We start from the raw sequence: 12,270 nt of genomic DNA, 5'->3' as shown, positions 1-12,270 counted from the left end.
CCCGGGGACCCGCGCCCCGCCAAGGTCACCGCCGCCCCGACCCCCTGCCCGGCGCCCCGGGGAGTCGCCAGGCCGGGGGCGGGGGAGGGGGGCGCGACGGGGTGGGGTCCTGCTGCCTCTTCGGGAGCCCCGCGCCCCAGGGTCACCCTGGAGCCGGGCGCTGGGCAAGAGCGGGGCAGCGTCGCGGTCACCGGGGGAGCAAAGGGGAGGGCCTGTTGGCGGAACTGCAGCTCAGGGCCCGGGCGTTGGTGGGGTCGTGGGCCAGCCTGGGTTCCGCACCGGAGTGGGGGCTTTGCTGGGATGAAGACATGATCAATGGATAAAGAGATATATGAGAGCACAGCGGTGGCCCCAGGGGGCTCCCAGGCAATGGGAGTGTGCCTGGAGACCACTCCCCCATCCTAGGGGCTTTGTCTTGGCAGGGGTGGGAGAGGGGTGCCAGGAGAGAAGTGAAGACAGCACTAAGTCTGGGTTGGTGCCCCCAAGGGCAACCCACCCAAGGGGAGAGCAGCTGTAAGTCTGGGGGACCGTTTGAAGGTGGGGGTGAACAAAGGGGGCTGAGGGGCTGGGGGACTGGGTTTGTGGTTTTGGTTAGGAAAATATCTATCTTCCTCAAATAGGAGTTGTCTCTGAGAATAGATATTTGCCTTTGGGAAGTGCCTGGTCGTTCAAAGTGTCTGTGCGCCCATGTTTAAGGCAACAAGATACCATCACTCTCTCCCTCCTGAAGGACTGGAGGGAGGCAGAGGCTCATCTCAGAAGAGACTGGACTGTTGGATGCACCAACCGGATTAGAGGTGGGCATAAGACAGCCCCAGCTCCCCAAAGCCTGTTGGAGTAAGATGCCCCTTGATGGGGAGGCTGACACTAAGGTCCCACAAGAAGGGACTTTCTGGGGTCAGAGCAATCGGAGGGTGAACAGTCTTTGGGAGGTGGTGAGCTCCCCATCATGAGTGTGTGAGCGGGTGGTCGGCTGGAGCCTATGGGTCCCTCTGGCTCTCAGCGTCTGGATTCTCATTGACCCACCATCTCTATGGCTCTGACTGAGGTGGACGCTTCCTGCTCCCTTGGAAACACCGGCACTGACAAACCTTTGGGGCAGGGAGAAGTCCCATGGACTGCCAGGCCAGGTGAGGGGTTGGGACTTTGCCGGTGGACGGTTGTCCCTTGCAGTGGAGACGACTTATGCAGGACAGGGACAGCTGCCAAATCCAGCTTCTCACCTGAGCTCTCCTCCTGGTCCCTGCAGGCTGCTTGCAACTATTCCCTGGGCACGTGTCCCTCCTGCCCTGTCCTGTCATTGGCCCCGTGGGGGCGCCTCAGAGGATGGTCTGGCCCCAGCCCCTCATCTTGGGGTGCCCTCAACCAGAGATGGAGACAGCTTGATCGACAGACAGGTAACTTCTGGTCTGGGTTGCCATGTCCCAGCCAAGTGCCCCTCTGAGCCTCAGTTTCCCCATCTGTGAATGAGGATCACTGTTGTCTCACCTTTCAGGTTGCAGGGAGCGATCAGGATGACGTCCATCTTTGAGGGGCTGCTAGGTACACAGGTGCCCTGAGGCGACAGCCCCACTCCCTCCCATTCCGATGGCCTGCCTGCCTTGGTCTCCTGAGTGACCGGCCTGCACTTGGGCTGGGCCTCCAGCCTCTGGCCAGCTCTCCGGCTCCTCCGGGCGCCTGCCCAGGCCAGGCTGACTCATGCGTAGGAGCGTGGGCACAGGCAGCAGCTCCACTCTGCGGCTGCTATTTATAGCTCCCAGGCCAGGCTCTTGGCCTTGTGAGCCGGGGGAGGACAGGCCCAAGTCCCCTCTGCGCTCTCCCAGGGCACGGGGGCCCAGCCCCCATTGGAGCACCCCAAACTAGGATAGCAGTGACCCTTGCCTGTGGCTGGCTGGAAGAGCCCTGGCCTTTGTGAGCATGGCTGTGTGCTGGGAAGAAGCTGGCTGGGGCTGGAACTCGGGTCCATTGGGCTCTAAAGCCACAACCCAGCCTTCTTGCTATCCCTGGCTGGCTGTCCCTGTCCTGCATAGTCGTCTCCACTGCAAGGGACCACTGTCCACCGGCAAAGTCCCAACTCCTCACCTGGCCTGGCAGCCCGTGGGACTTCTCCCCATCCCAAAGCTCTGGGACCGGGGGCGGGGGGGCCCATACTGGCCTTGCTTATCCCTATCTGCCCCCCCCCACTCCTGGCAGTGCTGTGGGGGAGGGGGGGAGGTGGCTGGGTTGCATTCTCTGCTGTCTCTCTGTGCTCCCAGGATTAATGCAATTTTGCGGGCAAAGCAGAGACCGAGTGTCATGGTCTCTAGCAGATGCAGTTTGGTCCCCAAGGTTTTTTGTTTGTTTTTAAGTTTGGCGTCAACATTCGAAAATAAGAAAATCATTTGTCCAAACCCAGTTTGCCTTGGAAAATGAATGGGCTGGCATTCCCAAGCCTGAATTCTGCCAGTCAGCCTCTGCAGAGCTGGACCCCAGCCCTGAGTGAAAGACGCAGGCTCTTTGCCGAAGCCACCTGCTGGGCCAAATGGAGGCAGTCCGGGGCTCCTCCCAAAATACAGGGTGCTGCTGCTGTTACCATTACCTCTTGAGGAGAGGGGGTCCCAGAGTCTTCGCCACAGGCAGGATAAAGCCCTGTGATGCTTGGGTGTTTTACAGACTGCCGCGGCGGCTGTGAGCAGTCAGGAAAAAAAGGGACCATGACTCGCAGAAAGACTCACGGCCTTTGCACAGGCTGTCTGTCCTCTATCCCCCCCGACCAGAAAAGCTCTTTCCCCATCTTCTTGGGACTCCAGTGTGGCCCCCAGGGATTTCCTCCCTGACCACGTTGCTAAAATCATTTGCATTTTCCTTATCTCTCTCCCTTCACTTTGCTTTTTCTGTCTTCACGGCATTTATTGCTGATCCTGCATTTCACGCTGATATGTCATCTGTCTCCCCTCACTAGGCGAGCTGCCATGCATCCTAGGGCAGTGGACCTCACCCTTGGGGGACTCTGGGATATTTTTCGGGGGATACTTGTGGCCACAGCTGGGGTGCTCCTGGCATCACGTGGGCGGGGGCCAGAAATGCGGCTCACCCCCCCACACACACACACAGTGCCCGGGACAGTCTGTGTCAGCAGGGCTGGGAGAGACAGACCCGGAGTCGGGCAATGATCTCAAACGTGTCCCCAGACCAGCAGCATCAGCAGCACCTGGGGGCTGGGTGGCAATGCAGATCCTGCAGCCCCGTCCCCAGCCAGAATGTGGCTCGCAGCCTGCACCCGGCGGGCGGCGAGACAGCCCCAAATGTCTATGGTGCCGGGATGGAGACCCTGTCTGAGCTTGTCAGCAGGAGTGGCTGGGCCTGAACGTGCTCAGGGAGGCCCAGCTGGTCCCTGGACGGAGAGACCTGTCAACTGTGGTGGCTGTTTACTTTGGTCTAAATGCAGTACCTCGGCCAGGCCTCCCATGCACCCAGGAAGCCAGGGCTCAGAACCGCCCACCTGTCCAGCCGCTTCTGCCCGGCCGGGCTGGGCACACGCCAGTCGCCCCAGCCCTCCGTCGAGCACTGCAGCCAGCCAGATCAGCTGCTCCTGCCATGGGAGCCACAGAGGCCTTTGGGGTGGCAGGGGCCCGCAGCGGGTTCTCCCTGCTTCAGCCTGATCCGGCTTTAGCACCCCAGCGGCCCAGAGAAGAGCTCTAGCGTCTTCAGGGAACAATGCCCCCACCCGCAGGAGGTTCTGGGAAGGTCGGATGGGCCCATCACTGGCTTTGCCCCGAAGGGTGGGCACAGGCTGGGGCAGGTGGGATGCGTGCCTCTTTCCCTGGCAGGTCTGATGCCACCGGGGGCTGGGAGACACCGTCCCCTCCCCTGCCTGCCTCTGGGGGCTGGAAAGACGCAGACAGGCGGGGAAGCGGCGCACCGCCCCCCCGCCTGACGCTAATAACTTCTGCACCAGACACAAACAGCAGACAACAGAAACCCCGACACACTGTTATTAAGGTTGATTCAATCCACGAGGCCTCGTAATTTCCCCCTTTGTCTCCAGATCAAGGAGGGGAATGTGGTTGACTCCATCCAGCCTTCGCCTGTGCCCTGAGCCCCCACGTGGAGCAGACCTTGGAGGGCTGAGGCCTGGGCCAGGGACCTCCTGGTGGAGGAAAACCTGGCCTTGGCTGATGAGGGGAGACCCGTCCGAGGTAACTCTCCTCCTGGCAGAGCTCAGAATGGTGCCCCCAGCCCAGGGCACCCCACCTCCTCCTGCCCACCCAGGACCCCTCCTGCTGGGGACCGGGAGAAGCCTAGGCTGAGCAGGTGGCTGGGGGTGGCCTTGACCCAGCCACGGCCGTACGGACAGAGTTGGTGTTTGGTGTTCTGCGTGGAGGGTTTGGTTTTGTCAGACGGACAGCAGCGTGTGCTCTCTGGGCAGCCTCACATCCAGGCTGCGGCAGCCGTGACTCCCGCCCTTGCCAAGTGTGCCGGGCTGTCCGTCAGCAGGCGCCCGCCCCCCTCCTCTCTTTCCAACACGCACATGGGATCTCAGAGCAAACTGGCCTCTGCGTGGAACCCACTGTCACTTCCTGTGAATTAGAGCGGTGACACCCCAGTGTGACCACCACAGACGTCCTCGGACACCGCCTGGTGCACCCTGCGGGACCCCCCCTACTGAGAACCACGGAGTGAGAAGACCCCCAAAAGGCAGGGATCTCCGCGGCAGCAGGCCACACAACATCTCCTTAGGATCACAAAGGTGCACACAGATGGCCTTCCGTGGCTGATGCCCAGTTTTGTGCAGGGGCTGGTCCAGGGCCAACTGGTGATTGATCCAGTCGTATCCACAGGAAAGCTGCTGTCACCACGTGGCGGTGCCCCAGTGTCCGAGCTGGTGGGGGATGGAGCCCCGGGCAGGCCTCAGAAGACCCTGGTCTAGGCCAGACTCGGCCACCAGAGCCCAGGAAACCTCAGGAATGATCGCCGCTTCTCCGGGCTTCCGTCGGAGGGCAAAACAGCCACTCCTCCTACCTCGGCGTGGAGATGGTCTAATCCTCACCCGATGCGGGGAAAGCTGACCAAGACCAAGACACTGTCACCCCCACGGCAGCTTCTGGAAGCAGGTCCCAGGGCTGACCCTTGCTCCACTGGGCGCAGAAGACAAAAGGGGTGGCCAGAGGTGTCCTCGTCTACAACACAGCCCCCCCAAACCTCTTGGGATCCCAGCGTCCTCAGGGGGCCTGGAAGCAGCTCGCTGGGGCTGGTGGGACCCTAGGGAGAGGTCAGCCGGGAGTGGCCACAGCCCAGCAGATGGAGAGAATCTGAGGACGCTGGGGACTCGGGGAGTGGTGACGTCTGACTGAGGGGCCAGCAGAGGGGCCCATGGGCCTTTCCATGACCCGAGGCTCCTTGCTGGTGTGGTGGTGCCCTTCCTGGGCCCACTGGTCAGGAAGTGTGCTCAGAGTGAGGGGGACATGGCCTTGGAGACATCAGTGGGGGCAGGGGGGTGGTCAGCTGATGGCTGGTAGGAGGGTAGGGACCCTGTGGCGTGTGCGCTTTTGGCAGCGACAGGGCGTATGGAGCTGGGGTCCCTGGAGCAGAGACGACCCCGGCCCAGATGAAGGGAGGCTACAGAACCTGGTGGCTCCACAATGACCCGCCCACTCAGGGAAAAGGCCAAGTGGGTGGAAACTTCCAGTTCCTGGGTGGAGTGAAGTGGGGGGCAGGCCGAGGCTGACAGCACAGGACACAATGGAAAGGATGATGTCCCCACACCCTGGGGGCCACTTTCCCAGCACAGGGCAGGGTGAGGCCACGTGGGGTTTGGAGATGGGTCCCCAGGACAAGTCCGACAGAAGTTTCTAGCATCAGGCCTGACCGTCCTGCAGCAACAGGGTAGGGGCAGGCAGAGCAGAGGCTGAGGCTCTCGGACACACATCCCCGATCCCCCTGCCTCTTGTAACAAAACTGAAGGAGGCCGGGGCGGTGGCAAAGGTGGTCACCCTGTGCTGGGAGGGGCTGAGTGGTGGCAGCAGGCCAGCCCCTGGGGCGCCCACGTGGCCCCAGGGCAGAAGGGGCCCATGCTCGGGAGGCCAGGAGTGAGGCAGAGGAAGGGGATCAGGGTGCTGGGAAGGCGCGCACCTGGGCCCTCGTGCTGAGGCTGCGAGAGCCGAGCCCAGCCCAGGTCACCGGCCCGCACTCCCCCGGAGCACCTCTGATGGCAAAATCCCCCAGGCAAGGCTTTCGGCCCAGGCTCCTATCCCCGGAGGCCCGCGTCGGGGTTGCTGAGACAACGGGCGAGTTGAACAGAAGGTTGCCAGGGAGCCAGTGCCCAGGGTTGGTGCCAGCCCCACACGCACCCTGAGGCAGCTTTGGGCTTCATCTGCATCTGCGGGGGCTGATTCAGGTGTGTGTCCCCTGCCCCACGGCCCTGGGGACTGAGAACCAACGGCCCAGCCGGCCCCTAGCCCTGCCTGCGCATCTCTGCATCTCTCGGGTCCACTGAGTGTATGGCGGCGGGGGGGTGGGGGGGACACACAGAAGGCAGAGAAGAAGAGGGAAGCGCTGAGGTCCCAGCGCCCCGCCCGTCCCCCTCGAGGCCTCAGGTGGCCCGAGTCAGGGCTTCCCTGTGTGACCGCCGGATGGACGCTCCATGCGACAGAGCCAGCTGGGAGCAGAGGACAGAAGTCTCAGGCCTCCAGATGGGCTCGGTGGCTCGGAGAAGCCACGGTCCTGTCCTGTCCCCAGGAGGGAGTGTGGGGGCGGAGGGTCCCAGGCCAACCCCCTGTGGCTGCCCGGCCCCGCCTCCTGCGTGAGTCATCAGATCCCAATGCCAGAGGATGACATGGCCACACAGCTTTGGTAAACAATTTTAAGAGAAGTATTTTTAAAAGTAGTCGCTGTGCCCCAGGCTCAGGGTGTCGGATCTGGGGCGCAGCCCCTCTGTGCACAGGTGGCAGCCCGGGGCCTGAGCTGCCCCGCCTGGGAGAGGGGGGACCACCTGTATCCGGTGGGCGGGCGATGGGCAGGTTCACCACTTGAGGAAGACCATGCCGGCCAGGACGGCATAACCCAGCACCAGAAAGAGGACTTTGAGCAGACGGTCGCTCTTCTCCTCCAGCTCCTTCGCTAGGATCTCGAAGAAGGTGACAAAGAGGAACGTGCCACCTGCCAGGCCCTGCAGCAGCACCGAGGCCACGCTGCTGGGCACCCCCTGGGCACTCTCGATGCCCAGGCCGATGCTGATGCCCAGGGGGATCATGGCACTGACAGTGACGGCCAGCTTGGCCGCGTCCCTCAGGGCCATGGCGCTCCTGGCCATGCTGATGCCCAGGGCCACGGCCACCAGCGTCTCGTGGATGGCCACCCCCACGAACAGGCTCACTACCTTCTCTCCGTCCTCCTGCAGGCCCAGGGCCAGGCCCTCGAAGATGGAGTGCGCCGACAGGGCAAATACCAGGCTGAGGAGCCGCAGCGGGCTGGAGTGCGACAGCTCTTGGACGCTCAGCCCGTGTGCGTGGGGGTGGGGCTCCGCATAGAGCGTGTGGCCCCGTGCACCCCCCATGAAGGGGCTCTCGTACTCCGAGTCACTGCCGGCGTCCGAGCCAGCATTGAAGGTCTCCAGGTCGATGAACGATGGCTTCTCCTTGCGGAAGGTCAAGATGAGCTGCTCCAGGAAGACAGTCATGAAGAAGCCCAGCATCACGATGGTCTCGGCCAGTGGGTAGTCGGTGCTGATGTGCCCGAGACTCAGAACTTTCTGGAGCTGGAGCAGAAGATGTGCAAGAGAGGAGAAGGAGGGAGAGGGGTTCAGAGCGGGCGGCCTGGACTCCTGCCACCAACACAACAGGGTTTGGGGGAGATATCACTGTTCAATTAGCAAAACACATTATATCCACTAAATCAGCCAAATATTAATTATGCTGTAGTGGGCTGAACTGTGGTCCCTAAAGATATGTCCACTTGGAACCTCAGAATGTGACCTTATTCGGAAGAAAGGTCTTTGCAGATATAATGAACGTGTGATGGGCTGAATTGTGTCCCCCACCAAAAATTCATATATTCAAGTCTCTGAACATCCAGAATTTCAAAACTAACCCTCCTTAGAGAAAGGCTCTTCAGAGAGGTGATTCGGTTAAAATGAGGCTGTTAGGGTGGGCCCTGCCCCACTAGGGCTGGAGTCCTTACAGGAACCACCACGTGAAGAGGTGGCAAGGAGAGAGGCCTCAGAGGGACCCAGGCCTGCCAGCCCCTTTCTCCTGGACCCCTGGCCTCCACAAGGACAGACAGCAAACGTCTGAGGTGTTTTGCTATTTCCCCAGCCCTGGGGAAATCCTACATAAGATAAGGATCTGGATACGAGACAGATCATCCTGACTTAGGGTGGGATCTTAATCCAGTAACGGTGTCCTTAGGAGACACAAAAGGAGGGGACACAGAGAGACACACAGGGAGACGGGCAGGTGACCACGGAGGCAGAGACCGCGGTGATGTACCTACAAGTCAAGGAACACCAAGGACTCTCCAGAAGCAGGGAAATGGCATGGGACAGACTCTCCCTCACTGTGCCATGGACCAGCCTCTGCCGCCCTGAAGGCCTGTGTGGGGTCTGCTTCCATAGGACGCCGGGTGGGGCTGTTTCCAAAGGTCTTCCTGGGTGAATATGCTGGGAATGCGTGAGACTCTGCACATCCACACCCCCCACCCACCGCCAAGGGGATCCTGCCAGCCAGCGCCACCCAGTAGCGCTTTCTGATGACGGAAATGCTTTCTATCTGTCTGATACGGAAGCCACCGGCCACACGTGGCCCATGAGGACCTTAAACACGGCCGGCGTGGCCAAGGACTGGCATGTTGACTCGTGTTTCATTTACTTCACTGAAACTCGACTAGACAGGCAAGGCGAGGGGCTGCCGCTCGGGACAGCCCAGGGCCGGATGCTGCCCGGCAAGGTGGGGGGTGGGCTCCTCAGAGCTGGGCTCGGTTTGCCCGTACTCCTGAGGTGGTGTGCACACACCAAGCTTGTCCAGCCTGGGGGCTGCAGAACGTGCCGTCAGCTGTCTGGACCGCTCCTCCTCCCGAGTGACTCACGGCTGGTCGATGCTCATGCTTTGGGTCTTGGGGTGCATGTAATTCCCAAGTGCTCTACCTGAGCCAGGCGCCCCAACGCTATGCTCACAGCACCCCTTCATGACAGCCCGGGAGCGCGCGCACACACACACACACACAAGCGCGCGTGCCGCGCGGCTACCCCGCCCCGCCAGGGCACACTGAAGACATTTTGGTCATCATGACTTGTTGGGGGGGTAGTGCTGACGTTGGGGCAGCGTCATTCTCAGTGGGGGGCCGTCCTGGGCACCAGAGGGAGGTGGGGGGGTGTTCAACAGCATCCCCAGCCCCACCCACCCGATGCCAGGAGCATCCCCCATCCCGACGACCGCAGGCGTCTCCAGACATCATCTGGTGTCCCTGGGGGCAGGACTGGCCCAGGTGAGACCTCCTGACCCAGTCACCTGCCCTCACTCAGTGTCCCCTGGGCACAGAGTCGACCTGCATGGGAACCCCTGCTGCGGAAGGCTGTGTTTCGCAGATGGGCCATTTCATTCATTTGCTAAGCATCTCCAGGAGGCCTGCATGTCCTCTGCCCAGGGGAACACCAGCCCGAGGGGAACACTAACCAACTCAGATCAGATCATCAGACACACAAAGGCCACAGCTTTCGGGGCTGCTATCTGTGGGGACACCAAGCCAGCAGCTCCCGGCTGAGCCTGGCAGGGGGCCGGGGGAGGGACCTGACCGCCAAGGCTCCGGTGTGGGCAGGGGTACAGCCCGGAGCGGTTTGGGGAGGACCCTGAGAGGGCCACAGGCACTGAAGGGCGACGGGGAGGAGCAAGGCCATCACAGCAGCCCCGGCCTGAGATAGGAGTGTGATGAGGGGTGACAGCATGAGAATGTGGCAAGTGGGGGGGCAGGGCTGGAAGCGGCTCTGGGGGTGCAGATGGCCTGAGAGAGGACTCTGAGGTTTTACCCCCGGGATGCCGTGTGAGCTCCCACGCCGTGTTATGAAGGAACACAAGGTGGGCAGCAGGGAACAAGAGACGCGTGTCAGAAATCCAGGCACTTCCTGATGAAGCAAGTGGCTATTCTGGGGGGGGCCACGTGGCAGGGACTGAGGGCAGCCCTCAGCCACGAGAAGCAAGGCCCTCGGTCTGACAACCGGGAAGGAACTGAACTTGCCTCACCACCACATGAGCTTAGAAATTGACCCGTCCCCGTCAAACCCCGAGGTGAGACCACAGCCCAGGAGACCTGGAATGCTGCCTGATGAGGGCCTGGAGCAGAGGGCCCAGCTAAGTGGTGTGCAGACCCCTGACCCACAGAAACCGCGACGTGGCAAACACGTGCTGTGCTGAGCTGCTAAGCTGTCATCACTTGTTAAGCAGCAGTAGCTGCCTGATACGGGTGCTGAGGAGAGGCCCACGCCGCCCGCTACAGGGCAAAGCACAGCTACCCCGCTGGGCGGTCTGCTCAGCGAACAACGGACCGGCTCACCAGCTGGCAAGCCCAGGTCTAGTTCAACCCCTTGTGTACCAGGTAAGGCCCAGAGAAGCAACCAACTCAGGGTCACACAGCAACCTCACTTCCTGTCACTCCTTTAGTGTCCCGGCTACCCCAAGCTTGGTGGCATCACTGAAAACACACCAGAGACCCGGGGCCACAAGGTGCCACGGGCTGCGGCCACCACCAGGGAGCCCTTACCTTCTCCCTCACAGCCGGCAGGAGAGCGTTGAAGCACGTGGCCAGAAAGACCCCACCTCCAAAGGTGTTGCAGAGTGAGAGGATCTTTTTGGAGCGATGGGCCTTCTCAAAATCCGTCTCGATGATCTTCACGGGGAGCAGGGAGCCAAGCAGCATGAAGAAGAACACGCCCACCATACAAAGGATTTTGGCCACCAGCAGCTTCATCATGGTGGCGGCCCGGGCTGCTGTGGTCGCTGCAGGGCCAAACCATGTGTGGGCGCACACTCCTGTCCCACGGCGTGCTACCGGGCCCAACCACGAAGCCGGGGGCTCATGCCTCCGTCCAGCCACTGTGAACGCCAGGGGCAACCCCGTCAGCTGTTGGAGGATTGAGCAGCTTTAGTGACCAAGCCCATCACCCCCCGTACTTCACTCCATTCCGGGCCTGGCCCACATCACTGTCTCCTGCAGAAAATTCGCCACGGCCGTGCTGTCCAATACGGCGGTCACGAGCCACCCTGTGCATCTGTTTAAATTAATTACAATTCCATAAAAGGCAAAGTTCAGCTCCTCGGTCACACTAACCACATGTCAAGTGCTCGGCAGTAGTGACCGCACTGGACGGCACGGACAGAGCCTTTCCACGGTTGCAGGACGTTCTACTGGGTGGTGCTGCTCCACTGGCTTCCCCCTGCCCTTCCATAAAACCCAGCACCACACCCTGTAGAGAAGGCTCCGCACCATCGGCCTCTGCTTCGCCTCACCCCACACGGGCCTCTGTGGTCCTTGAGTATGCCCAGCCCGTGCCTGCCTCAGGGCCTTTGCACCGGTTGCTTTCTCCGCCTGGAATACGTCTTTCCCCCAACCTCCCGATGAGGTCTTGTCTTTTGGGGTCACCGCCTTTAGGATCCCTTGCAAGACCTCTGCCCTATACTGTATGCCTCGTACCCACCAGGAGCCTGGTGCAGAACAGAGGCTCAGTAACCACTGCAAACCAACAGGTGAGCTAAAGCGTGTGGACCTCAGTGAGCCCAAGTGGAGCCGATTTCACCCTGGAAACCGCACCGTTAGTAGGAGGGCCCTTGGCTGCTCCTGCCCTGTGTTTCCCCCTCTACCCTCCCGGTCCCCACTGCCCACGCCCCACTTGAGTGAGGTCCTCAGGTCTCCGGGCAGATGCCACCAGCTGCAGAGGCCTCTCCCGCCCCCTTCCCGGCATTGAGTTCTGGCATCATTTGTGCGGGAAACTGCATAACCTGGAGTCATTGACTGAGCTCACGCGCTCGAGGCTGCGAGCTCCGCGGGGACTGGGAGTCTGTCTTGCTGAGGCTGGATCCCCCCGCACCACCCGCCGCACAGCCAGGGACGCAGGAGGGACCCAGGAAACACCTGCCGGTGTCCCGATGCCCAGGCTGTGCAGTGGCGGCAGGGGGTGGCCTGCACGCTCTCAACACCGGGGCTGATGGGCTGGGACGAGGAGGCAGGGGCTCGTTCATTCATTCCCCCATCGGGCACTTATTGAGCGCCTTCTGTGTGCACCGCGCTGCACCGGGCGCCCCGAGG

General features: G+C 61.6%; 1 protein-coding gene across 1 annotated transcript; it reads right to left on the bottom strand.

The window, feature by feature from the left end:
* Positions 1-6,833: 6,833 nt before the first annotated feature.
* On the bottom strand, positions 6,834-11,051 carry SLC39A3 (solute carrier family 39 member 3). The gene is made up of 2 exons (XM_021705379.1): positions 10,729-11,051; positions 6,834-7,735 (listed from the first exon to the last, which is right to left on the bottom strand). Exons 1-2 carry the CDS (start codon positions 10,936-10,938, stop codon positions 7,001-7,003), a joined length of 945 nt encoding a protein of 314 aa, XP_021561054.1. The 5' UTR covers positions 10,939-11,051; the 3' UTR covers positions 6,834-7,000.
* Between the last annotated feature and the right edge of the window lie 1,219 nt (positions 11,052-12,270).

The sequence above is a fragment of the Neomonachus schauinslandi genome, chromosome 1 (assembly GCF_002201575.2).
Source record: "Neomonachus schauinslandi chromosome 1, ASM220157v2, whole genome shotgun sequence".
Taxonomy (NCBI): Eukaryota; Metazoa; Chordata; class Mammalia; order Carnivora; family Phocidae; genus Neomonachus; species Neomonachus schauinslandi.
The sequence above is the reverse complement of the archived record's forward strand: the minus strand, read 5'-3'. Positions and strand labels throughout refer to the sequence as shown.